The sequence below is a fragment of the Rhea americana genome, unplaced genomic scaffold (assembly GCF_003343005.1).
Source record: "Rhea americana isolate MKP2758 unplaced genomic scaffold, rheAme1 scaffold_577, whole genome shotgun sequence".
NCBI classification, from domain to species: domain Eukaryota; kingdom Metazoa; phylum Chordata; class Aves; order Rheiformes; family Rheidae; genus Rhea; species Rhea americana.
The window spans coordinates 57839-81301 of NW_028186731.1; the positions used below are offsets into that span (position 1 = coordinate 57839).

Genomic DNA, 23463 nt, shown 5'->3' on the forward strand with positions numbered 1-23463 from the left:
GCCCCCATCCTGCTGCAAGGCTGGGAGTGGTGTTTTCCTGTGGGAGAGACTCCCAAATCCCAGCTCTGGGGTGGCCCCAGGCTGCTGCGAGGCTGGTAGCAGCATTTCCCTGTAGGAGAAGCCCCCTCAGCCCCAAATCATAGCCCTGGGGCTGCACTTGCTGCTTCCTACCTATTTTTCCTAAGGAAAGACCCCTTCTTTGCATACCTGTGCTTCAGTCCTATTGCAGTCCCTCAGCGTATTCCAAGGTAGGGCTATAATTTCCACCCTTTTCCCCCTACGCAGACCCCCTCCTGCCCATCCACCTTCGGTTAAGAGGTTCTCCCCAGCCCTCTAAGCCTGCCCCGGGGTTTCAGCGGCTGTCACAAAGCAGGGACSTACACTCGTATTTGAAATGGAAGCCAGGATACTTCTGGCTACCTCTCTGATAAGGTGATAAGGTTTGTGTAGGGGCTGCTACACCAGTTCCAGTCTTGGTTACGGGTTCGGCAAGTAACATCATGTTGTCTCTGTTACTTAACTTACTCTTTTCCTCTTTTATTTAGGAGTTTTGTTATCTTCTACTGCTGCCTTTGCACTCTTGAGTTTTGCTCTAGGTGGAAACCAGAGCACGTCCTCTAACCGGTCACCAGCRTTGGTGGTCAGCATGGACCAGTACCACTTCAGTGACGAGAACACCATTCATTCGGAGATGCGTCTTTCTGGATTTCCAGAAACTCAGGGGCTGAGCTGTAGTGACGCTCTCAATCACGATTTATGCCTAAATACGAAAGACGTGTCGTATATGGGCCTGATCGGCTTAGATATGGTTTCAGGCCTTTCAGCTGCAGATATGGCCAGTGATGCTTTGGAGGCCAATTTAAATGGACTCTCCTTGTATTCAATGAAGGACTGTGATTCTGTTAAGCTCCTTGATGAGTCTGACTCACAGCCTTCTCTGCGTGGTGAGTACACTGGACTTTGCTTTCCCTGTTGTTTGGAAGGGTATCTCACAGATCAAAGCAGCCGGAGTTATTTAGTAGTTTTATATAGGAGGAAGAGTCTGTTGCATGGAAGTTTTTTTGTGGTAAAAGTAGCAGATGCATTTTCTTTTTAAATCAGTTTTAGGTTGCTGTCATGTAAGCACTTCCAAAATGTTTCTTGGTGCCTTTTACCTGTAAAATGCTATTCAAATTGATAATGCTGTAGAAGATGGTAATAATTATAATATTTCTCTTTCACAGGAATTTTGCTTCTGCCCTATTTTCTTAAAATTATACCCTAGATAGGAATATGTTTTCTTCAGAAGTTCTTGCAACCTGCTCTTCAGCTGGAAATGGAAAATTTGGAGGCATTAAAATGACAGATTTGCTAAATATGTTGCTAACATCTGTATTACCAGATTTCCCTGAAGCAGAGAAGAGACATTCTGTTTAATTTTTTTTGCATTTCAGATTCTCTGTGAAATGGATTAARCGAAATGGGTTTTTTCTAGGTCTGCCATTAAAAGTCAAAAGGAGAGTGCCTTTAGTAATACACTGTTCTTGAGGGAATGGATAACTTAATTGCTAATGTATAGAAAAGCACACAAAATTTAGGTGATTTGAAAACACAAATCAAAACCCATAACTAACAGCACTCAAATAAGAAAATTAGACTTTCTCTTAATAACTGAGGCCTACATTTTTACTGATTGACAAACTAATAGTTGCGAGGGATAATAGTTCTCCCTCTCATTTCTTACTCTTAGGTGGGAAATTTTGAACTGTCTCAAAGTCCAAGCTGATGGGAAGCACCTGGTTTGTCATGCAGTTAGTCATCTGTCAGCCTTAGATAAAATACAGTATAGTTCAGTTGAACAAAATGGTTTGTAATTGTCTCTCTTTCGCCTCCCCTTTTCCAGGAAAGGGGGAAAAATTTGGTAAAATTCATTACCATCACTGGTCCAATTAAGAKGTTTGAAGTAGTAAAGTATGTTGCAAAATGCCGGAGCCTGTGTGAGGGTAGAACATCAGTTTGTTTATCAAAATCATAGAAATAAAGTATTTGCAGAGCTGCAAATTTTAATAGTTGGAGCAGATTGTACAGGATTTTCATTTCATTTTTATGCAGATAATCAGTCATCAAAAACCTTGTACCAGCATTCTCAAATAGAATTATGAAAAGAAACATTTTTTATTAGGAATAAAGTGAAAACTTTGTCATCATAACCTACGGATATTACTTTCTCCCTCTGTTTAGAACTGGGGCTTTCCACACTTACAGGATCTAAGGAAGTTGAACACGGAGGCAGATCCAGTTCTGGTACTGCAAGGAAAGGAAAGCATCAGCATAGCTCTCCTCAGACCTCATTCCTGGATTGCAGTCTGTGTGGGAAGGTGTTCAGCAGTGCCAGCTCTCTTAGCAAACATTACCTGACTCATAGCCAGGAACGGAAACACGTCTGTAGAATCTGCAGCAAAGCTTTTAAACGGCAGGACCACCTGTATGTAGGCATTGACCATTAAAAATGTATAGAGTTGTTATGGTCTGTTTCACAGATGTAAATAAGACTCCCCTCTGTAGTACTTTATTTTCCAATTTCAGTCGGTGATAGAAGTTACAGTGCTTGGTAGTCTTTGTTGGTGTTCTTGGGCTAGCAAACACTGTATTACAAAACTATTTCACTAGCACATGCAAATTAACTTTGAATTTTCCAGAGCAGGCAGGTGCAGAAAAAGCCTCAAATGCACTCATTTCTATCCATCTGCAGAAGAATTGTAATACTGAACTGTATAATAGAAGTTCAAGTTTTTTTTCTTTCTGATGACTGTCTTAGGGAAAACTGTATTGGTATTGAAAGTTTGCAGTGGGCAGTTAAGTTCAGATTTTGGCAGCCAGTGTTTCAGGAGCTGTTGCAGTTGAAGTTTGTTTATTCATGCAATGGCTACGTAGGATCCTACACTTTCAAGTACTGTAAAGCATTTAGTATTAACTCTGAACAGTTTTTGAAACACCGAGTCTTCAGCAATTTATTCTAGTTCTGCTTTTTGGCAATGGCGGTTCAGGGCTAAGTAAAACAAGTGTGGTGCATCAGACCGGAGCAGGTGCCAGCAGTCTTACATACCTTTTCTGTCCTGAAAAGTGGCTCTGTGAAATGACATGTGGAATTTTACAGTCACAGTTTTCCATTAACTTACGTAACAYGCTTAATTTGGAAGAGTTGGATTTTTTTTTTCCTCTCTCTACCAAACTTAGCCAAATTGAAAGACAGTTGGGACCAGATTAGGCCCTCCCTTTAGTTTGTCTTGATTGATATCTGTGTGGATATTTGCAAGTATGATTTGGATTATAGTCTGAAAATGCTATGATTGTAACAATGCACCTAGAGACAGTATTTTGATTRTGGCAGTTGTTAGCTGAGAATGCATAAAAATCCAGTTCTGACTTAACAGCATTCTTCCTGAGTGTATGGGGGCTGATAGGTTGAAAACCTCCTCCTAGATTTTAGGAGAATTTATGAGATTCCTTTTGAATGGTTTTTCTGGAGATAGGCCAGTGATGGTGATAGGCAGGGGAAGTTGGGCTTTTCTGCTTCCCGGAGTGAAAGGTAATTGGACTGCGGTTTAGTGAACCTGTTATGAATGGAAGCCAAATTATGCTTTGATTTATATCCTGTGCCACATCTTTGACTTGAGTAGAACTGTGCTAAATAAAAGGAGTGCAAGAGCTGCGGTAGTTTAGATGCATAATGGTTTCGTTTTTCAGTTGGAAACTTAACATGCAAAACGTGCCTCTTCTTGGTTATCACAGGAGTGGGCACATGTTGACACACCAGAAAACAAAACCTTTTATGTGCTTAGAAAAAGGCTGCACTAAGAGTTACTGTGATCACCGTTCGCTGCGCCGGCATTACGAAGTGCAGCATGGCTTGTGCGCCTTGAAGGAGACTCCTGATGAAGATGGCGGTGACGAATCGCTGCTTTCTCACAATAAGTTTATCCAAGCAGGACAAGGCAGCGTGAGGCCTGCGGAAAGGTTGACTGAGCACTTGGAGTCCAAGTCAGATGCTTCTCCACCCGACAGAGACCTACTGAGATGCATTGTGAACAGCTTTGTAAATCAGAAGCTTCCATCAGCTACATTGTCCTCYGCAGAGCACACACATACTGATTTAACAGACCCGTGGCAACCCTGTTCCTCTTCAGCCAGCCAGGTCTCTTGCGTTGCTTCGAACAGCAGTGGACTTGTCGAGGCTGCAGGTGATGATATATTGAAGGACCACCTTCCTTGCCAAAAAAGCGCTGCTTCTTCTAGTGTGTATGCCATAATAAATCCTGGTGATGTGTCTGTAATCACACCAGGCGAGAACGTAGTTACGAATTTGACGGACAGATCCTTGATTCCAGAGCCACAGTTCCCCCTGGAGCCCACAGGGCTCGAGTATTGTCCTAACAGCGCTCTATCTTTTCCGATATTCGGAGGGCAGAAGGCTTCTGCAGACTCTCACCAGTTAAGTGGTAATTTTCAGTGGATGAGAAAYGTGCCAGTCTGTGCTAAAAACAAAAGGAATAGTGTCTGCGTTGTTCACAAGCCATCTCTTGTAGCTCAGGATGTTTCAGAGGGGTTAGCTGGACCTTCCCACGCATTCTCAGCCTTTCCACAGACATATGAGTGTCCGGATGCTTTATCGTTCGCTGTTGCTCCTTTCAAAGCAGAAGAGGAAGCCTTGGGTGACTCAGCGCTTAGCTGTTCTGAGGAAGGCTTTAGGTCAGCGAGAAGCCATGACTCTCATCCATGGGAGAACTGTGGGGAGTTGAATTTCCAGGATGTTCAAAAGCAGAATGCGTTCCAGAACGAGAGCAGCCCGTTAGTGAGGCAGCTTTTCATGAAATCTCAGGAGTCTGTCATGAGCCAGGAGCAGGTGCAAGTGCAGCAGCACCTGTTCCAGATGATAACCAAATCTCAGCACATTCTGTCTCATGCCCAAATGGTGGCTCCAGCCCAGCTAGTGACCTCTGAGGCTAAACACGTGGCACCAAAACCACTCCAAACAGGATTTCAGCAGCCACCTCACTTGACTCACCTTCTTCCAGAACCAACAGAATATGAAGGGTCTTCCACATACATGCAAAAGAGCATAACCCAGTTTCAGAAGAACATTTTATCAGATAATGAGAAAAGAGGACAGCAAACAGTCCCTACTTTTCAGTCCCTTCAGCCAGGACCCTTGAAAGAATGCGTAGGATTAAAAGATGCCTCTCTTTCTAGCCAACTACAGCCTGCGGTGCATGACAATGCCATTGGATACCATTCATTTGGGAAGTCAAATCAGCTAGAAAACAAGACTTCTATAACTAACAGAAAAGAGAAAAATAAAGCCTGTAGCAAAGAAGCGTGTGGAAAAACACAGGCGAGCGTTGGTAGATCTCGACGTCTGCCTGGCGTCCGTAAGGAAAAGCTGAAATTTGACGTGACTTGCGCAGCCTCCCCGAGTCAAGTAGCTATGGCGTCCTTCTCGTCGTCCGGTCCTCTGTCAGCGCCTGTGTTCAGGGAGAAGCCCAGGCTGACCATTTTCAATAGGATTCAGGTATGCTCATGTACTCTTTCTTCATGCTTAGTAGTCTGTCGTTTGAATTCTTAAGTGACTCAAATGTTCTTTATTAGATTGAAGCATACAATGTGAAGGTATAGTGAAAAGGTTTCATTTTTTTTCTTTTTTAAAGTACAAATACTTGTCAATGACCTATTGACCATAAAGTACGTGGAGAAGTTATTTTTATTACTTTGGAAAACAAACCCAGGGATCTACTTTGCAGTGAGTTACTGGAGGAGCCTGGAGTAGAATGCGGGACGCCTATCTCTGAGTACAGTGCCTTAGCCATTTGTTGTCTTCCTGTGCTCCTTTAACTGCTTTTTATTAGTGTTGACAGCTTTAGATTCACCGGTAATAATGCTTAGCACTTACATGGCACTTTACACGTCTGGAGTGCTCTAAAAACATTAACTAATTAATCCAGAGCCAAAGGTTTAGAAATTATTTAACARGATCAAATCTTGAGATATTTAGTAACACGATACATAGCCTTTCACCTAGCTTTTTGGTTTGGCTTGCGCACAGGTCGGTAATAACCAAAAGTCGCTAACATCTGAGCATTTAGCCGGCTCAGTTCTGCCGTGGCCACATGTCGGCAGAACTTGAACTACTTTCTCAATTGGAAGAAATTGGCATCTGGTTGCCTGTGTCAGTAGGGAGATCAGGAGTCAATCTAAATGAACTTTTCACCTTTAGTGATAGTCCCTTGAGGTCARAGTCGAAATATGTTAACTGAATGGGGTTGTATAAGCTTGTGTTAGTGATATTTATTCTGTGTCTGGTTTGGGGATTGAGTATCTCCAAAGCTTAGGGTTGGTGTTCTTACACATACACACAKGTGTATATGTGTGTATATATATATGTGTGTGTATATATATACATATATACATTAAGTTAGACTTTATTCTTGTACACAAATCTGAAAACCTTTTCCTCTCCCTCAAGCGTGACTCTGTTCCGTGGGGTCTGCTGCCACTTTTGGTGAGGTTGGCCTCCATACCTCGGTGCAAGAGGACTTAAGGGCAATCTCTTTGCGCTGGGGTTAAACCAATTCTGTGTTACTCTTTTCCGGTTTCCTTTCTGGATATTTGGAAAGGCCTCTGTACTCTGGATGTTACTTTAATTGTCAGGGTGAGAGATCTGATGGCTAGGGCAGTCTTAAATTTGCATCCCTCTGTAACTCCAGGAGATTTCAGGAGCCTGGACTGTATATGGGGCTTTGAGTCCTCCTCCTGTTTTCAATTTCCTGGTTGTAGTCAGGGACAAGAGGTTATTTTCTCTGTACTGGTGAGATAATGACTAGTTTTCTTAAGCAGTGGCCCATCTTTCTGTCTCTCTCTGTCTCATACCAAAGTCTACGTGAGCCTGAGAGCCATTGAGCACGGACGTGTGTTTCAGAGAGCTGTGGGATGGGGAAGTTTTGGGAGTAGTGGGCAGGCAGGAGATGTCCCTGACTGCCCAGGGTCTCGCCGCTCTGCTGTGAGCTGCGGCTGGGCAGGGCACAGAGTCCCAGAACGACCTGACAGTGTGGTTTTAGCAGGCTCTGACTTCATGCCAGCAGCAGCTGGGGAWTTGGATCAGCCAATGCTCCCTGCACCACTGGAGCTGTGTTGCTGGTCATGTGGCAAAACTGTGGCATGGAAACCGTGTGTGGCTGAAGAATCAGAGCGTGGCCACCCCTGCTTAAGCAGCCCGTGGTGGAAATAATTCCATCTGATATCTGTGTTGTGTAAACAGGGATTCATGTTTGTGTGTGTATTTACAGTGTGCACATGCATATCTAAGTGTTGCAAGGAAGATTGATTAATGACTGTAGGGATTTATGAGATCTGTTAATGAGTGTTGCTGTACTGTGCAATGCAAATTGTTATTTTCATGGAGAAAACTCAGATGTTCCATTTCTTCTTTAAACATGGAATGACTTTATTGTAAAGTTTTACTTGCAGACAGAATAACATCTGGTTTTGATTATTGCTTCTTTAACTGCAGGGTGGAAATATCTACAGCCTTACTAACGCAGTAAAGGAAGAAAGTTTGTCAGCGGAATGGTAAGCAGATTACATTGAAGTTTTGAGGGYTTTTTTTCAATTATGTTTTAAAATTTGACTTTCAAGTCTAGCTTCTAGTSTGTATGTTAGCAGTTACAGTCAGGTACATTTCTTCTCCCTCATAGTTGAGATTTAACATATCCCTTTAATTTGGCTAGCTTTAGATTGTGCTAATTAATAGATGTGTAAATTAGAACCACAAGACTTCCATAAATGTAATTTCTAACTCTCAATCAAGAAAAATCATGCAGCAACTTAAGCATAAGAGAGACTAACTTGAACAAAATGTTTAAGACTATTAAGGATGTAATAAAGAATGACTAGGCCTGTTTTTTCGCATGTTAAAATAATAAAAGGCCAAAGGATCACCATGCAAGTAAGGAAAGGGAAAAATCTAGTGTACTATTGAGAGATTCACCTAATTGAAGGGTTTCTGATCAGCTGTGGTTTATGCTTTACTCTCAATTTCATGCCTGGTGAGTATCATATCAAAAGAAATCACCGCTCTGCCATCTTATCGACCTGTCTGCGTATCTCACAATTTACTGAATGAGAAAGTACGCTGCTCCTTGAAAAAAAGATTTTGGAATCTATGTTCTTCTGAATATTGGTGAAGTTCCTGCACAATCTGCAAAGAGCTACCTTTTCTGCAGTGTTGCCGACCATCATAGATAAGGCAACTGTTGTCAGGCATGAAGAATCACATCATTCTTTTTTGGCAACGAATGAAACTCATGGTTCCTGGTTAGCCACATAAAAATACTTGTCTGTTACCACAGGCATTAGCAGTCTGGCCAGTCTTTGATTTCCATATCAGAAGAGGTTCCAAGGATTAGCTAGGCTATCAAAATACCAGTTCTCCCAGGGCAAGGCAAGAAGTATGATGGTGTTGAAGTTGTAACTTTTTTTGCTTTCTTTGTAGCATGTATAGAGAAATTGATCTTCAGGACTTCTGACGTCACCTTTCATAAATGCTAAATTCACAAAGGGGAGTAATCCACAAATAATGCATTTTCCATTAATGAAACTAGATATTGCAGAAATTCCATGTTGTATTAAATTCATGGTTTCTAAAGAAAATGCTTCTGGACTTCTTAATGCAGGTCATTCTTTTTCAAAATCGTGATAAAATTTTTTTTTAAAAAAATATCTTTGCAAATAATACTTGTATGTAGCTGTTAATGGTTACAATCCATGTAAGTGCTCAAAAGAGGAGGCATGTTACTGCATCTCTTACTTAAAGCTTTATCTTTATAATGCTGGTGATTGACGTCCCACTGGAGATTTTCCTCTAGTTAACATGTTCTGGTAAAAGAACTGTAGAGGTTTCTCAGCTAGACATGAAATGAGGCTCTACAGAAGGAAAAACAAGCAAGTATTTAATGTTGATAGTGACAAAACTAATGATAATAATAAAAAAAAAGTGTTTAGATCTATAATGGTAATTTTCCATCCTTTTACCTTGATTTTTCACTCTTAGTAATAAGACCAGTGGTGTTCCTGCAGATGGAGGCAAATATGAAAGTGGTTTTCTTTGCAAGAATTGCAGTCAGCTGTTTTATACTGAGAAAGGCCTGGAGAGCCACATGTGTTTTCACAGTGAGCAATGGTATTCACCAGCAAGCAAGGAGGAACAGCAGGTAAAGGGAAAGTGACTCCTTCAGTGCTTATGATTTAATAGGAATTTGAATTAAGGTCATAAGGATTCTTTAAAACCTTCCTGTAGTGTTTGGGGGTAAAAGCTCTGAAATAACGTTTTTTCCTAAAAATTCTGATGAGTAGAAGAATAGGATCCAGAATCACGGTACTCCTGAAAGCTCTTCAGTTGATTATTACATAGAGGACGCTCTTGAACAGTTGCACTGTTTTTAAATCTTTTGCCATTTCCAGTAATGTTTCTTGCTATACAGCTATGAAGTATGAGGAAAAAAAAAAAAAAAAAAGAAAGCCTGACTGTTACAGCAGACAGTGCAAACTTGGGAGCTCAGTTTCATAAAAATTAGGATAAAGAATTGGTAAAGTAGAGCCTGGAACAGAATCCTTAACTAAATTATGTTGTTYTTAAAGTAACTCATTCAGTGTAGAGCATCTTAAAACAATATTATCATTGTTATTGTATATATTGGAGAAACATTTTAAGTGAATTGAAAGAATAGTTTGCAAAGCACTTTGACATCCTCAGGTGAATGATGTCAGAAGATACACCTAATATCCTTATTTTTGTTTGTGGGAAGGTGCACAATGCAGAAAATATAAATGCTCAGACACTGTTGCCCAAGCCAACAGGAGATGGAAACAGTCCCTCAAAAACTGAAATGCGTGTAGAAGATGTACCAGTGGCTCCTCTGGTGATTCCTGTCTCGGTACCTGTGACGGCTACAAACCCACAAGCAGGCAACGAAGTGAGTCACAGTTGCRTTCTTAAAGTATTTTAATGATTTAATAATGACATCCTACTTAGGCTAACTTCATTGGAATTGCTTCTCTGAGCAGCTGGTCATGAATGTGTGAATTTCCCTGGCTTAGCCAGCAGAACGTGTTTGCATGTGTTATGGCTCCCCTAAATCCCCCAAATAATAATTCAAATAACACTACAGTAATCAACTTGATTTTAAAGGCTCCAGGGTCTGTCCCTGTGAGAGTAATTGATTGGAAATACTTTAACCCATTAGTCACTTTGAGTTGCATGAAACTAAAAAAYGATGTGAGAAGTATCAACAGTATGCTGAAAGACAGATATTTGGCATTACAGTCTCGGAAAATACTTGGAATTTTACTAGGTATTTTAAACACTTTTAAGACTATTTCAGAAAGAAGCCTTTTTYTCTCAGCTCTCCCTAACTACAAAGAAACTTGTAGAGGGTTGTTCTTAACAGTTCTTGTTCATGAGCGTGTCTGTTGACCWACCTGGAGCTGTCTACATGAGTAAGGAAGGGCTAGAGCAGAGGGTCCTTTAACTGCACTCTGTGTGTTTTGGAATTTGATGCTCATTATAGAGCTCAGAATAAGAGATCAGGAAACCGACAGTCTACAAAAAAGCCAGAGGTGAAACAGATACAGAAGAAAGCTTGAAATTACGTAGGATTTGTATGTTTTTAAGTGCCTTAGACTTGTTATGCTTGTCTTCTGTGACAAACAGGTATTTGACTGTTTGTCTGGAATTGTTTGTCCAGGTTAATGAAAAGGAAAGCCAGGATGTGAAGGACCTCAAAGAAAGTTTGCACCAAAAAAAGAGGAAGAGGCAAACTCGGCCAAAATCGCTTTTTATCCCACCTCCACCTTCTTTTGAAGTACAACCAGGGACGGGAGGATGTTACCAAAGTAATCTTCGTTCACCTGTGTTCCTGGTTGATCATCTCCTGAGAGACTTGTTCCAGTGCTCTCCTTACACTCCACCTCCAATGCTCAGCCCAATACGGGAAGGATCAGGGCTTTATTTCAGCACTCTCTGTTCTTCTGCTAATGGTGATCCCAACCAGCTGTTCAGTACTGTATTAGGTAATAAAATTCTAACATGTGTACTTAATATAACTAGAAAGGAGTCCAGTTGGCTATCACTCATTCTACAGGAACAGAAAATTGACCTGCAGTCTTTTGTGCAGTCATTTATTCCAAGGTAAACAGATTATAAATTAAAATAGCATCCACTGTCCTGTAGGATAAATTATGAGAGAACAATTATGAAGTGGTTTGCTCAAATGAGAGTGTGAAATAAGGATAAAGGACAGTCTCAGCTGAGTGATTTTATCTTAAGCATTTTTATATGTTTTTAGACAGAATGGACAGAGACTTTGGATTTTGTCTTGTGAAGGATAACACCAAAATCAGCATTGAGCCGTAAGTTATGATACAATAATTAGAATAATATGAAATATTTGGAAAATGAGTAATGAGAGAATTGCAGTTTTAGGAACCTAATCTTTGGTTAGTTCAAGTATGTGGCTGTGGAGGCCTTTTAATATTCACCTTCTCCCTCCCATCCCTTCATGAATCTATCACTTGGCTGATTCTGGTGCATCACTGCTAAGATTAATAGCGTTTTTGGCTAGATGATACCAGATGCTGGCCAGAACAAAGTTTCAAAAGARTACCCAATGCTATCCCAATGAAAAGTACGGCTTTGTGTTACGTGTCATGTGTTAGGCTAGTGTCATAAATAAAAATTCCTGTCTCCCTCTCACTCTACAGGATGTTCAGGCGTCCTTTTTTTTATCCTTTGCCATAGGCTTCTCTTTATTGGTCTCAGTGTGAACCATGCACTTTGTGCAAGGTTTGAGGAAGGGAGAACAAACTTTCTCAATTGTGTGGGAATGGAAGCATTCCAGAGAGAGCACAGTAATTMTGTTGGTGCAAAGAAGTGACCGTGGTGAAGAGATAAGAAGAACTAGTGATGTTTTTCAGGGAAATTTGTGCATTGTATACAGACCGTATTTATTGCGCCCAAACCTTACTCGTTCATGTATACCCTCTCCTTCCTCGTGTGCGTGTGTATAGCTGCATGCTTAATATGATGTATCTATTCACAATTAATTTCTTCCTCACCTCTTATTTCTTACTGCTTTAGACACATTAACATTGGAAGTCGATTTCAGGCAGAGATACCAAACCTGCAGGACAGATCATACCTGGAAAACGATGAGCAGGCAGCCTCGTTAGTGTGGAAACCCTGGGGAGACATCGCAACTAACCAGGAAACCCAGGACAGAGGTTTCTTCAAAAATTCTCTTCCAAAGTCACCCTCAAGATAGTATGGTTAAAAATTGCCACGTTTTTCTTTCTAGCTGTTCACACTTTGTATTCTCTCCCTTCTTTTCTTGACCTCCTTCTCATATGGTAGCAGTAGAGGAAAAGAAATTGCTTAGTTTTGGTAGAACTGGAACGGTAAACAAATAATAACTGTTATGCTCTCAGTAGCATCTTCCATGAGAAATGGTCACAGACATCTGCATTTGTCCCAGTTCATCTGCAGTGACCTTGAAAGAGCAGAAATTTGTCCCTGGGTTGTCAAAGAAAACCATAAGGTAGTGACAGCTATACCCAAATAGTCAAGACATCCAACCTTTTTCCTTGTGTTTTATTGGCATCCAGTTTGACTGTTGCACTTGCTCTGTTTTCCTTCTCAGTGTCTTTTTGTTGCRCTTTTTCTTCTTTCATTGTGGAAACTGTATTGTTTTTTGTTGCCTTTGTAGTAACAGAACTGCTRAACATGGCCTGCTCCAGTGTAATGCCCGGTGGAGGAACTAACCTAGAACTAGCCCTGCATTGTCTGCACGAAGCGCAAGGCAACGTTCTGGTGAGAAGCYGCTGTTTGGTCGTAATTAATAGTGGACTGGGTTGGGCTTTGCTGGTGGTGTGAACTGTCAGCCATTCCATGTTTTCTACACATATTCCACAGACTGGAATTTGGTCTCTTTGCTAAGCTTGCTGAAGCACTTAAACATACAGCTTGCAGCATCCTTAAATGCTGCCTCTTGCTACTGTCTGAATTAATTATCTTGGGATTACCGAACCTATCATGGTTTATAAATAAAAGCTTGTTTTGTCTGTTGTAAAACAATGTTGCATATATTCTCCAAATTGGCACATAACTATCCTGAACATTGGGAATGAAGGAATTGYCATATTTGATAAAATCCGAGGTCTGTTCTTGATAAACTTCCTGTGTTTGGCAATTGCAACATCACTAGGCGCTCCTTGCTGAGCAAATGCCTCCGGTACCGGTCCCAAGGCTTATTTTAGTCTCCAAGTGTGTTGGCTTTGCTTTTTACCTGTTGAAGAAGGGATATAACACTTAAAGAAAATTGTATATGCTGYATCTCCACGAGGAGGCTCTACTAGCACATCTGCTGCAGCAAGGACAAGCCCAAAATGACTAGAGCASAGAGAGAAATTTTCTCCTGAAGGTGGCAGGTGGGTCCCACACCTTGGATCTCAGATGTTTGTCAGTTTTTCTGTTTTTTTAAAAAACACTTAGTGTTCCACGAATTTCAATGGRCTGAGGTCAGGCTGCTAGAGAGCATTGTGGCTTTACACTGAAATTAAATTGATATCAAAACACTGTTTAGTGTTGACCTGCACGAGCAAAATTTTCTTCCGAATTATAGTGGACTGAATAATTGATGTACCAAAAGAGCTGAGAGCAAGATTTGCTTCTTTGCTCCTCTTGGGGTGATTTATAATCTTTTTGTGTTAAATTGCTGCAGGAGGCCCTGGAAATGCTGCTTTTTGGAGGGCCCCAGAAATCTGAATCCCATCCTCTTGCTAATTACCGTTACGCAGGTAAATTGAAAATAGAGCCTGTCRCTTTAATCGGTGATCAGMARTGCTAACAGAAACTGAACTTGGGTTTGATTGCCTTTTGTCTACTTGTGTTCTGATTTAAAGAGTTTRCTTTAAAAAATATGTATGTGTAAACAATGATCCTAGTTCTGTGGGACTAGGAAAGTAGTAGAAAAGCCCTTCAGTTTATCTGTTTACAATGCTTTCTYAAGTGGAAATGCGTTGTTCTTGTATTTCAACTTGCATCTTCAGCGTGGGCTGCCCTGCAGTGACACCCAATGGGAGAAGCATATTGAGATGTGGCAGTGACAAATACTCCTTACCATATTGTATTCCTTTCCCTCCTGCGTGTGTTTTATGGTGTGCAGTACTTACTATGCTGGTAATAATATTACTAATGAGTGCACTACTGTATTCAGTAATTGTTTTCTTAAAGGGGGGATGTAGATCCATGAATAATAAATACATTGTGCTGATTTCTGAGGAGTGACAATCCACTAGGCTTCCCGAGTGATCTAATAATTTTCCTGTTAATGTTTGTTACTAGGTTCAGATATCTGGACGCCTGTTGAGAGGCAGTTGTTTAAAAAGGCTTTTTGTGTACACAAGAAGGATTTTTACCTGATACAGAAGAAGGTAAAGCCTTTAGACAGAGGTTGATCTGGGAATAAGTCTATACTGTCACTTTGGTGTTCTTGTTTTGTTCTGTGTTGATTAACCGTGCTTTGTGTATGCCAGTGACTTCCTGAGCCAGATACTTTTAAGTCAGATGGGGTAGTTTGCTCTGCACATGGCTACAACATGGACACAAAGTCAAAAACTGTTCTTGCGTTCTTTTTCAAAACTAGAATACAAGATAATCTGCTTTCTCTTTGTTTGCAGTTTCTCAAAAAATCAATGCAATAGTAGTTCAGAGGTGCAGTTTGTTTAGGTGATGAATACAAAGTGATAACAGCAAGAGTGAATTTGTAATCTCTTTTTTTCTTTTAGCATTAAAAGCCTATAATTTTATTTATTTGTTTATTAACTGTTGCATTGAAAACCGATTATTCTTGATCAGGGGCTATTAGTGTTGACAGGTTTAGCACAAAAAGTAATATTTTGAGTTGTCTGTTGCCATCCTGTTCTTTGAAACATTTTCTTTGCTGCTTAATGCTTAAAAGACATCAGTAGAAGACATTATTTGCCCTAACATGTAATTGCAACAGAACAAAATACCAGACATATTAAAATAGTGAAACATTATGCTAATCAGCTGTACGACGTGTACGGATCTGCTTTTCCAACACTACTTTTACAGCCTTCTTAGAAGAGGAAGATTTGTTTTCTGTCTCGTTTTCTGTCTGGTTTCACAGTCATATGTACCTTGGAGCTGCCATGGCCCATGCCACTGTGATAACTGGAGAGAACGGGGGAAAAGGAAAGCTGTGATAGATGCATTTGTTGTGTCTCTGACTCTTCTGTGTTCTACTACAGTATGTTCATTATAGATTGCTTCTGTTTTTCTCCTAATAGATTCAGACTAAGAATGTGTCCCAGTGTGTTGAATATTACTATATCTGGAAAAAAATAATAAAATTTGACTACAGTCGAGTTCAAGTAATAGAAAAAAAGGTCAAGAAAGACAAGAATGAGTTAGAAAAGACTGAAGAAAAGGTAGAAAAACTGCTGGGGATTTGTGTCAGATCAATTCCATAATGAAAGATGTTTCAATATTTTATGAAATGTGCAGTTCATGCTTCCCAGGGAGAGCTTGTGGCAAACACAGTCTCATTTTATTCTGCTGCTTCTCTGATAAACTTGTAAAGTTCTTCAGAATAATTTTGAAACAACAAAGCAGTATTTCATAGTTAGAATATTATACTGTTAATTACTACAATGTGCCATTAATCTTTATAGATCATATTTGTCCTTGATGTACTGGCACCATTGCTAATTTAAATAAGATAATTCCCARCTTCTAATTACTAACATTAGTAAACCTGTTAGCATTAAATTTGTTGCTGCTGATTGTCAGGGTATTCTSTAACATGCCTATGCTCCACAAAAGGAACTGCTGGTTATGTGACTCTACATGGTTATTGCTAAAACATTCCTTGCCAGTCAGCAGGAATTTGGTTAGTTGAAGTATTTTTGTGTGTGTGTGTGATAGAAACCAGATAACCGTGTAACTTGGAGGCTTAGTAATTTTATACTTTAAACCTGTTTTAAATTGTTATGGAGGAAAGTGTTGTTTCATTTAGGATAGCATAAATATTGGGCTGTTCCTTACAAGGTCTGTGCTTCTACCCCATCCTAACAGCTGAATTAAGATGTGTGGGATTTTTTGGTTTTTGGTTTTCTTCCTCCCCAGCGATTTAGTGTTCGAAGGATTTCACCTGGGCAGACGTAGGCCAATATAATTTTGTTTTGGTTTTAATATGCTCTTACTGTCTGGGCATTTTAGAGATTTTTCAAACTGTTCCTTAGCTAGCCCACTACTGTACTACAAACCTTCCTGAAGAGAAGGAAAAATTACTAAACATTCTGATTTACAGACTGCTTGCAGCCCCCCCAAAAGGCACAGTCATCTGCCTAAAGAAGGCATGAAGATGAAGCAAAAGAGTTACAAAAAGATGCCACACAGTGYGTGGAGTCCAGCCTGCAGCCTGAAAGGATCCCCATACCAGTCTGGAAGTGCAGATGATCAGTGTGCATTTCCATGTCGAGAATGTGAAAGGTATTGGCAGCTATTAATCACTGTTCTAGAGATCTGTTCATTTTTGCTAAAACAGTTTTAAACTTTAAAAACCAACAGGGGGGCAGAGGGGAAACAGAACTAACAGCAATTTGAGGATTTAAACACGAAAGTCCCACACGTACAGGGGTTCTGGCAAAATGAAGAAATGAAACTTTGACACACCACGCATCAAAATGTGCAAAACACAGAAAATAGAAAAAGTAGAAATAATGAAGCTTGGTTTAACAGTGTTTATCTAATTAGGAAAGGAATTACCAACCCATGTTTGTTTTCCAACCTCCAGGGTATTTGACAAGATAAAAAGTCGAAATGCKCATATGAAACGCCATCGCCTGCAGGAGCAGGTGGAGCCTCTCATGAAGATAAAATGGCCCTTGAAACATTTTAAAAATGAAACAAAGATGGAAGAAGCTCAGATGTTGACCTCCTCCAGTGGTAACTGGGAAACTACAATTTCAGAGTAGCAATGAGGTTAGTCTTCTCTGTTTAGAAAATACATAAACATTTTCTAGCATCAGAGCAGTTGTTGAGCTCTGAGGAGGATTAGACGATATGATGTTGCCCCCATTCTCCAGTTTAATCCATCTAGCACAGCAATAGTTGCACCAATGCTAAAAAAAACAATCTCGGCTTTTCCTAGCACAGAAAAACACTTAACGAAGCTGCAGAGAACATTCAAGGATTTCTGGAAGAAAAGCTGAAACTTTTTGTATGTAGAATTATTTAAAAGCTTATTTGGATTTTCTCAACATTTAGCACCAATGGTTGGTGTCAAGTTTGACAAAAAGAAATGTGAAGGCAGCAAATGTTCCTCACTTATATCAACACTGCAAAGATATGTGTGTTAAATTAAGTATGCATGCCTGGCATTAAATTACAATTATGCATGGTTGAAAAAAGTATGTAGTTGTTAATGACTGTAAAATAGCTGTTGTACAAATACTAGAAGCTCTTTACTTCTGCTTTTGTTTAATTAAAGAAGTACCCTTGCCTCCATTAAAACAAACAGTTGGATGTGCTTAGCCCTCACTTTTTGCCATCGGTTTCAGGGTTTGGTGGTTGTTAGAGAGAGAATAGGGAAATCAATGAGAAATTGTCATTGTATTTAATATCTTGTTTTGCCATAAAGTGGTAGTCATGCACAGCATTTCAGATTTAGACTATAACACTCTTCTGATCCATGTTTTTTTTTTTTTAATGTGCTTTCTACATAGCTTATTAAACTGGGTTCTTGATGTAAAAGTTCTTGGACTGCTTTGCTGGTTATATGATAAATAATTAAAGCAAGACTTGTTATACTTGGTTGGTGGTCCGAATGCTGCATGCTACGTCAACGTTAGTCTTGAAAGAAGTAGCTGAGCACGTACTTCAGTGGGTGCCGYTCCCCTCAGTCAGGTGGCAGGTGGATGTAAAGACAGATCTTGAAATGATTTTGACAGTTAAAGTTCTGCAGACTTGAGACCACAGACCRGTTGAGCCTTGGGACTGATTCAAGACAGTAGTTTCCCATTACCTCATAGCTACTTCAGTCTTCGCTTTCCAATCCAAATGCAAACGTCATTTCTTTCATCTTGCTATTACATAATACAGCATACAGTTTATTGGCGTTTCTGTCGTGGTGTTCCCAGTAGGGTGAGGGATGGAGCAGAAGTTGCATGTGACACATTGTTCTATTTGTTCTCTYGCTGGAAAGTGCTCAGGCATCATAAACATGGTATAAGAACCGGAACGTGGTTAAACATTGATTTTGATCTGTCAAAAATCTTCTTAGTTATCTAGCAGATTCRGTGTTAGTATTTAAAGCACCATATCTAGTTCTGTGTTATTGCACAAATGTGTCTATTATTTTGTTTGCATAAATAACACAGCCTTGCTAAACTGCTTTGGTAGTTAAAATTGAGGTTTTGATGAGTTCCACAAAGAAAATATAATTAAGGGTTTTTTTCTCCACCAGGAGGGATAAAAGGCTGCCAGGCCATAAGACTTTTATGGCTTTGTTTTGTTCTAATTTTTGCAAGGCTGAACACTGATATTCACTCCAAACRAATCTTTATTCCAGTCCTAGTCCCAGCTCCATTCTCTCATTGAAGGAGCAATGTTCAGGTCTGGGCCTTGGTAGATTTATTCTCCCAAAGCAGAAAGGGGCTTTGCAGAGTGGGTCCAAACTTTTTTCCTTCTCTTCTCATAAGTTACGTTCCTGTATTTAATAGRGAAAATATAGTCAAAGAATCTTTTTTTTTTTCTAGCCCCTATGATTTCAAAGGAAACCAAGTTGCCTTCTGAAAATGAAGATGGGGCTCGAACAAATCACTGGCAGGGATTTTCTTTGTCTTGGTGTGCTGTTTGCCAGGAAGTCCACCACTTACTTGGGCTGCTTCTGTTCACAGAAATTTCAATGCTGACTGAAAAASGAACTTTGTTGTTAACCCGGTGCAGGCTTTCACGTGCGTAAGCACAATGGTTTGGCCAAGACTTTTACTGTTTGGGAGGAACTGCGGGAAAAGTTTCAGCTGCTCCTGCCCCTGAGAAAGGCCTCCATGTGCTACTTGAACGTTTACTGTATAAACTACAGGTAGTATGCGACGTATGTGCAGGCTRGTGTTACCTTCCCAGGGTAGCGGTCTGCTGCGGGATGCTAAAAGCAGCCAAGGTGGACAGCATTCTTCTAGAGCTGCTTTGCTTGAGTCATCAGCAACCCTGCCAGCAGACAGGAAGGTAGTTTTGAGGACTGAAAACTTTAATTTAGCAGAAATAAAATTGCAAAACAGCAAACAGTAAACAGCAGGCTGCTTCATTAAAAAAAAAAAGTGCGTGATGATGTAGCACTGAATAATCTTAATTCTATACATATATTAACATACTGACCTCTGCTTTATAAAGGGTTCCTACAATTATAATTTATTAGCATATCCCAGAGGAAAATTCAGAGGTGATTTCAAGTTTAAGTTGATGTAACTTGTAGGTTTCTTCGTGTTCGTTGCCAGCAGGAAGGACGGGACGCCGTAGCTATCCCTGGGTGTTCGCTTCGGCCAGCCCTTCGTCGCAGGGCGTCCCCGAACGCGCTGTCCCAGGTGAAGTCAGGTCCACAACGCCTGAGTGTCCCCTGGGCTTCCGTCCTTCTGCGGGTATCGGAAAGCAATATAATGCGGTTAATTAACACGGTGTTTGTGGATGCATTAATATTGCTGGCACACCGCGTGAGACAGACATCACGAGGTGTGTATTTGTAGCGGCGGTTCAGTGCGTGTCTCAGCCTGTTCTTAACTCCAGGCTCGCCCGCAAGCGGTGCTGCTCACGTGCGAAAACGCACTCAGGCGTGGACTAGGCCTAGTCTGTGAAGCTGTTTAGAGGAGCCCTTGAACGCGTTCGGTGCTTTCATCCTGGCCCAGGCTCTGGTGTKTCCCCTGGATGGATCCAACGTAGGTCTCGAGCAAATGCTTTGGGCCTGAGCAAAATGTCAGGGGCTGTAGGCCCCGCAGCGGACAAGAAAGCACCTCCTGGCATGGGGGGTGTTTACACCTCCTCCTGAGCTCGCTCTTCRCTGTGAATATTGCAGAGTGATTACAAAAACGTGTAGGCAGGAATTGGGAAGAGGGTTCGGCACCGGCTCCCACTGACRCGGAGGGATAACTGCAGTGGGGTTGCTGGACCGACGCCTGAGCGTCTGAAAGCCTGACACATCGAGTAAACACCTGATGGCTGGTGGAGGAGCTCCTCCGCATACTCTTCTCCGGGCGTGTTAGTGCAAACTTCGGTTACGAGTCTCGTTACTGTTTCTCATTGATTCTAAAAAATCGAAGTTTTGGTGCAAGAATAGAATTTGGTCCAGGTTCTCAGGCGCCAGGACCGCCCGTCGATGTTCCAGGGTGCTCTCGCTGGCGGCGAAAGCCTGGTCAGGCAACACAGCCGTCGCTGGGACAGCGAGGTACTGCCTGCTCAGCCGGGCCACGGCCGGGAAGCGGTGCTCGTTGCTTTTCCACCAGTCCAGGGGGTTGGTGCTGCGTTTGCAGAGGGGCTCTACGATGTAGTTTTCCAATTGCTGGTGGATCTCAGGCATGCTCTCTGTTGGGTCCTTCCCCAAGAGGATGTCGTACATGCTCTGCGACGGGGTGCTCGGGCATCTGTCCTTATGAGCAGACAGCTGGCTAGCTGTTTCTCCACCCTCTGCTTTGTAATCGGAGTTCGGCGTCCAAAAATGGGTAGCAGATGGAGACTGGTGATTGAAAACCTGTGACAGCATATTTTTGACTCTTTTATGTAGCTCACTTCTCAGGGTGGGGCTCAAAAACCTCATCTCTTTGAAACGCGGGTCTAAAAAGGAGGCGATAACTGCTGGGCTTTCCAGCACTTTCTCATCCTCCGATATGCCCCAGCGGCGTGTCAGCTCTGACCTTATGTTGCCTACAACCGTCTTGATGACGCTGCTGGCCTCTTCCGACTGCTGCCCGATGGCAGCGACGATCCCGTGAATGCAAGGCATCAGAGACGATATGGATACGTTCTGCTCCTCGCGCAAGAACGAGGTAGCAATCTTAATTGTCCTCATGACTGGTACCAGGTCCTGCAAGAGCTTCCACTGGTGGTCAGCCAAGTTCTGAACGGCCGYTGTGCCTTTGGGGTGTTCCTCCAAGACGGACATGATGGCCCACTTGAGGTCCAGGAGACTCTCGCACATCTCAATCGTCGTTATCCAGCGAGACCCCACGTCCATCACCAGCTTCAGCTTGGTTTTGTTGATGGCTTCTAGCTTGCTGTTCAAAGAGCAGGTGGCTTTTGCATCCTGCTGAAAATATCTCACAATGCCCCGAGCAGTGCTCAGAGCCTCTTGTACCTGCTCAACTTCCAGCCCGGCTTTGATGCAGAGATGGAGGGTGTGAGCAGCGCAGCACAGGCTGGTCCAGCCATACGCGTTTTTCAGCTGCTGTGAATTCGCTGCTGTGTTCTGCAGGCTGTCGTGCATTACACAGAAAACAGACTTGTTGGACAGGCCAAACTCGGACAGGACAGCAAACAGCTTCTCTCCTAAATTGCCCTCGGCTTTGTTTTCGTGCACTTGCTGCGTTTCCATAACGCACCTTGCCCGGCGCCATTCCCCGTCGATGAAGTTGGCCATGATTGTCAAGTACGTCTGACTGAGCTGGGAAACCCAGAACTCCACGCAGATGACGATGGTCTGAGCCGTTTGCAGATAGTGCTCTAGGTGCTGCTTGACCACGTTGTACCTGTGCCACAACATGCTGGAGAGCTGCACGGGTGATGGGAGAGTAAAACTAGGTTCTAGGTACCCAATGAGGAGCCCAAAACCTTTGTCTTTTACCATGGAAAGAGGGTGCAGGTCGCGGAATATCATCTCGAGCACCAGCTCCAGAATCACGTCCGTCCTCGGTTCTGAGCAGGACGCGGCGTGGTACAGAGCGTTTTCTGGTGTCATCTGCCTGGACCGCTTCACAACGTTCTCCTGAGCCGCGTAGTCGGGCTCGGAAGTCTGATCGTCTTTGAGCTGCGACAGCAAGGTGTCGCGGATGCTGTGCTTCCTCACCAGGTGCTCCCGCATCGTGGTGGTGCTGTTGTGGAAGGAGAGCTGCTTCTTGCAGACGTTGCACTCGACGTAGGCGTCTCCGAGCTTCGTGTAGTAATTCCACACCTTGGACTTGCGGCGGTCGACGTAGAGAGAGGCGCTTGTGCCGTCGGGATTGGTGCCTTTCTCCCTCTTCCTCCTGGCGGCTGGCCCGAGGTTGGCTGCCATGTTGTACGTGTTGAAGACCACGGATATCTCCTCTGAGAAGAGAAACGCAGCACAATGTAATCGAAAAATTTAACGTAAGCCTCCCTTCAGGTCGTCTTTCTTTAGTCCCTTTCATTACTCTAAACCGGGGGCCCTCAGTAATGCTTTCTGATGTATAAATCTTCTCTAAAGCATTTCTACGTGCATCTTTGGTAGAAAGTGGCAACACGGCTTTTAAGTATCACGTTCAGATACTGCTATTTACAGCTTTCTGCGTCTTTTTGAGAAAAAGCCAAAGAAATACCCGTACCTTGCACTGTCTGAGGGTAGGACTGAGTGATGACGGGAAGAGGCTGTTCCTCTGTTACCTCCTCTTTCGGCTGCGGGTCTCCTCCGTTGTCCTCTGGCTTAACACATTTCTGCAAGAACTGAGATACTCTCGTGGAGTTTACATCTGCCATTTCGTTCTTCGCAAGAGTTTGGAGGGGGGGAAAATAAGGGTTGTTAGAATAACGGTGGTGGCTATTCAATCCTGTCATCCAGAAGCCCTTGGGGGTTAGAAGCAGAGAAGATAGGACCAGAAAAGGGTCAATTAATATATAATCTCTCTTTAAGTATTTGCTGTCAGACACTGGAAGGTGGGTTGGGTGTGGCTGTGACAAGGGACGTCGTCCTGGTCTTCTGACCCAAGCAATTAAAACTGTGCAGCTGCTTGCACGATCAGACTGGTCTTAATTACAGCAAGGTGGCAGCAGCATCGTTAAGGCCCGGTCTCGTGCAGTGATTAGTCGTTACCTGCACGACCTGTCCTCTGCGAGCTCCGGAGCATTTTGCCCTGAAACTTTTCCAAGATTAGGTCCTTTGAAATGTAGGATTAAACCCGCGCAAGGCAGGGAGAGCTGTAGCGGTAATTTAGCGAGGCTTTCTGTGTGATCTGCGGGGGTAAGTCTTGTCCCGGAGGGACTTTCTTTTCCTTGGAAGTTTATTATCTGCCCAGTGCCCGAGTGTTTCAGTGGAGTGTGGCAGCGTGACAGCCTAAGCAAAGCGGGCGGTGTTGTAAAGCGAAGGACGTAAAGCGGCAGTGCGTATAGTCCAGCGACAAGGAAGCCTCCTCCTC

The 23463-nt window shown here is 42.3% G+C and overlaps 2 protein-coding genes across 3 annotated transcripts; one reads left to right on the top strand and one right to left on the bottom strand.

The window, feature by feature from the left end:
* The first annotated feature begins 646 nt into the window (after positions 1-646).
* ZNF541 (zinc finger protein 541) lies at positions 647-17151 on the top strand. Its single transcript, XM_085319224.1, has 14 exons — positions 647-944; positions 2221-2464; positions 3772-5548; positions 7544-7602; positions 9083-9242; positions 9837-10004; positions 10776-11100; positions 11376-11439; positions 12167-12309; positions 12792-12895; positions 13806-13881; positions 14429-14517; positions 16419-16600; positions 16905-17151. Exons 1-14 carry the CDS (start codon positions 647-649, stop codon positions 17083-17085), a joined length of 3870 nt encoding a protein of 1289 aa, XP_085175350.1. The 3' UTR covers positions 17086-17151.
* A 560-nt stretch (positions 17152-17711) lies between these two features.
* Positions 17712-23463, bottom strand: LOC146587653 (E3 SUMO-protein ligase ZBED1-like). Of its 2 annotated transcripts, XR_014897601.1 has the most exons (3): positions 22657-23463; positions 19487-22399; positions 17712-19318 (listed from the first exon to the last, which is right to left on the bottom strand). XR_014897601.1 is itself a non-coding variant. In XM_085319225.1 (2 exons), exons 1-2 carry the CDS (start codon positions 22883-22885, stop codon positions 20361-20363), a joined length of 2268 nt encoding a protein of 755 aa, XP_085175351.1. In that variant the 5' UTR covers positions 22886-23463; the 3' UTR covers positions 17712-20360. The 2 variants fall into 2 exon arrangements, 1 of the variants encoding a protein (XP_085175351.1); XM_085319225.1 differs by having other exon boundaries at positions 17712-22399.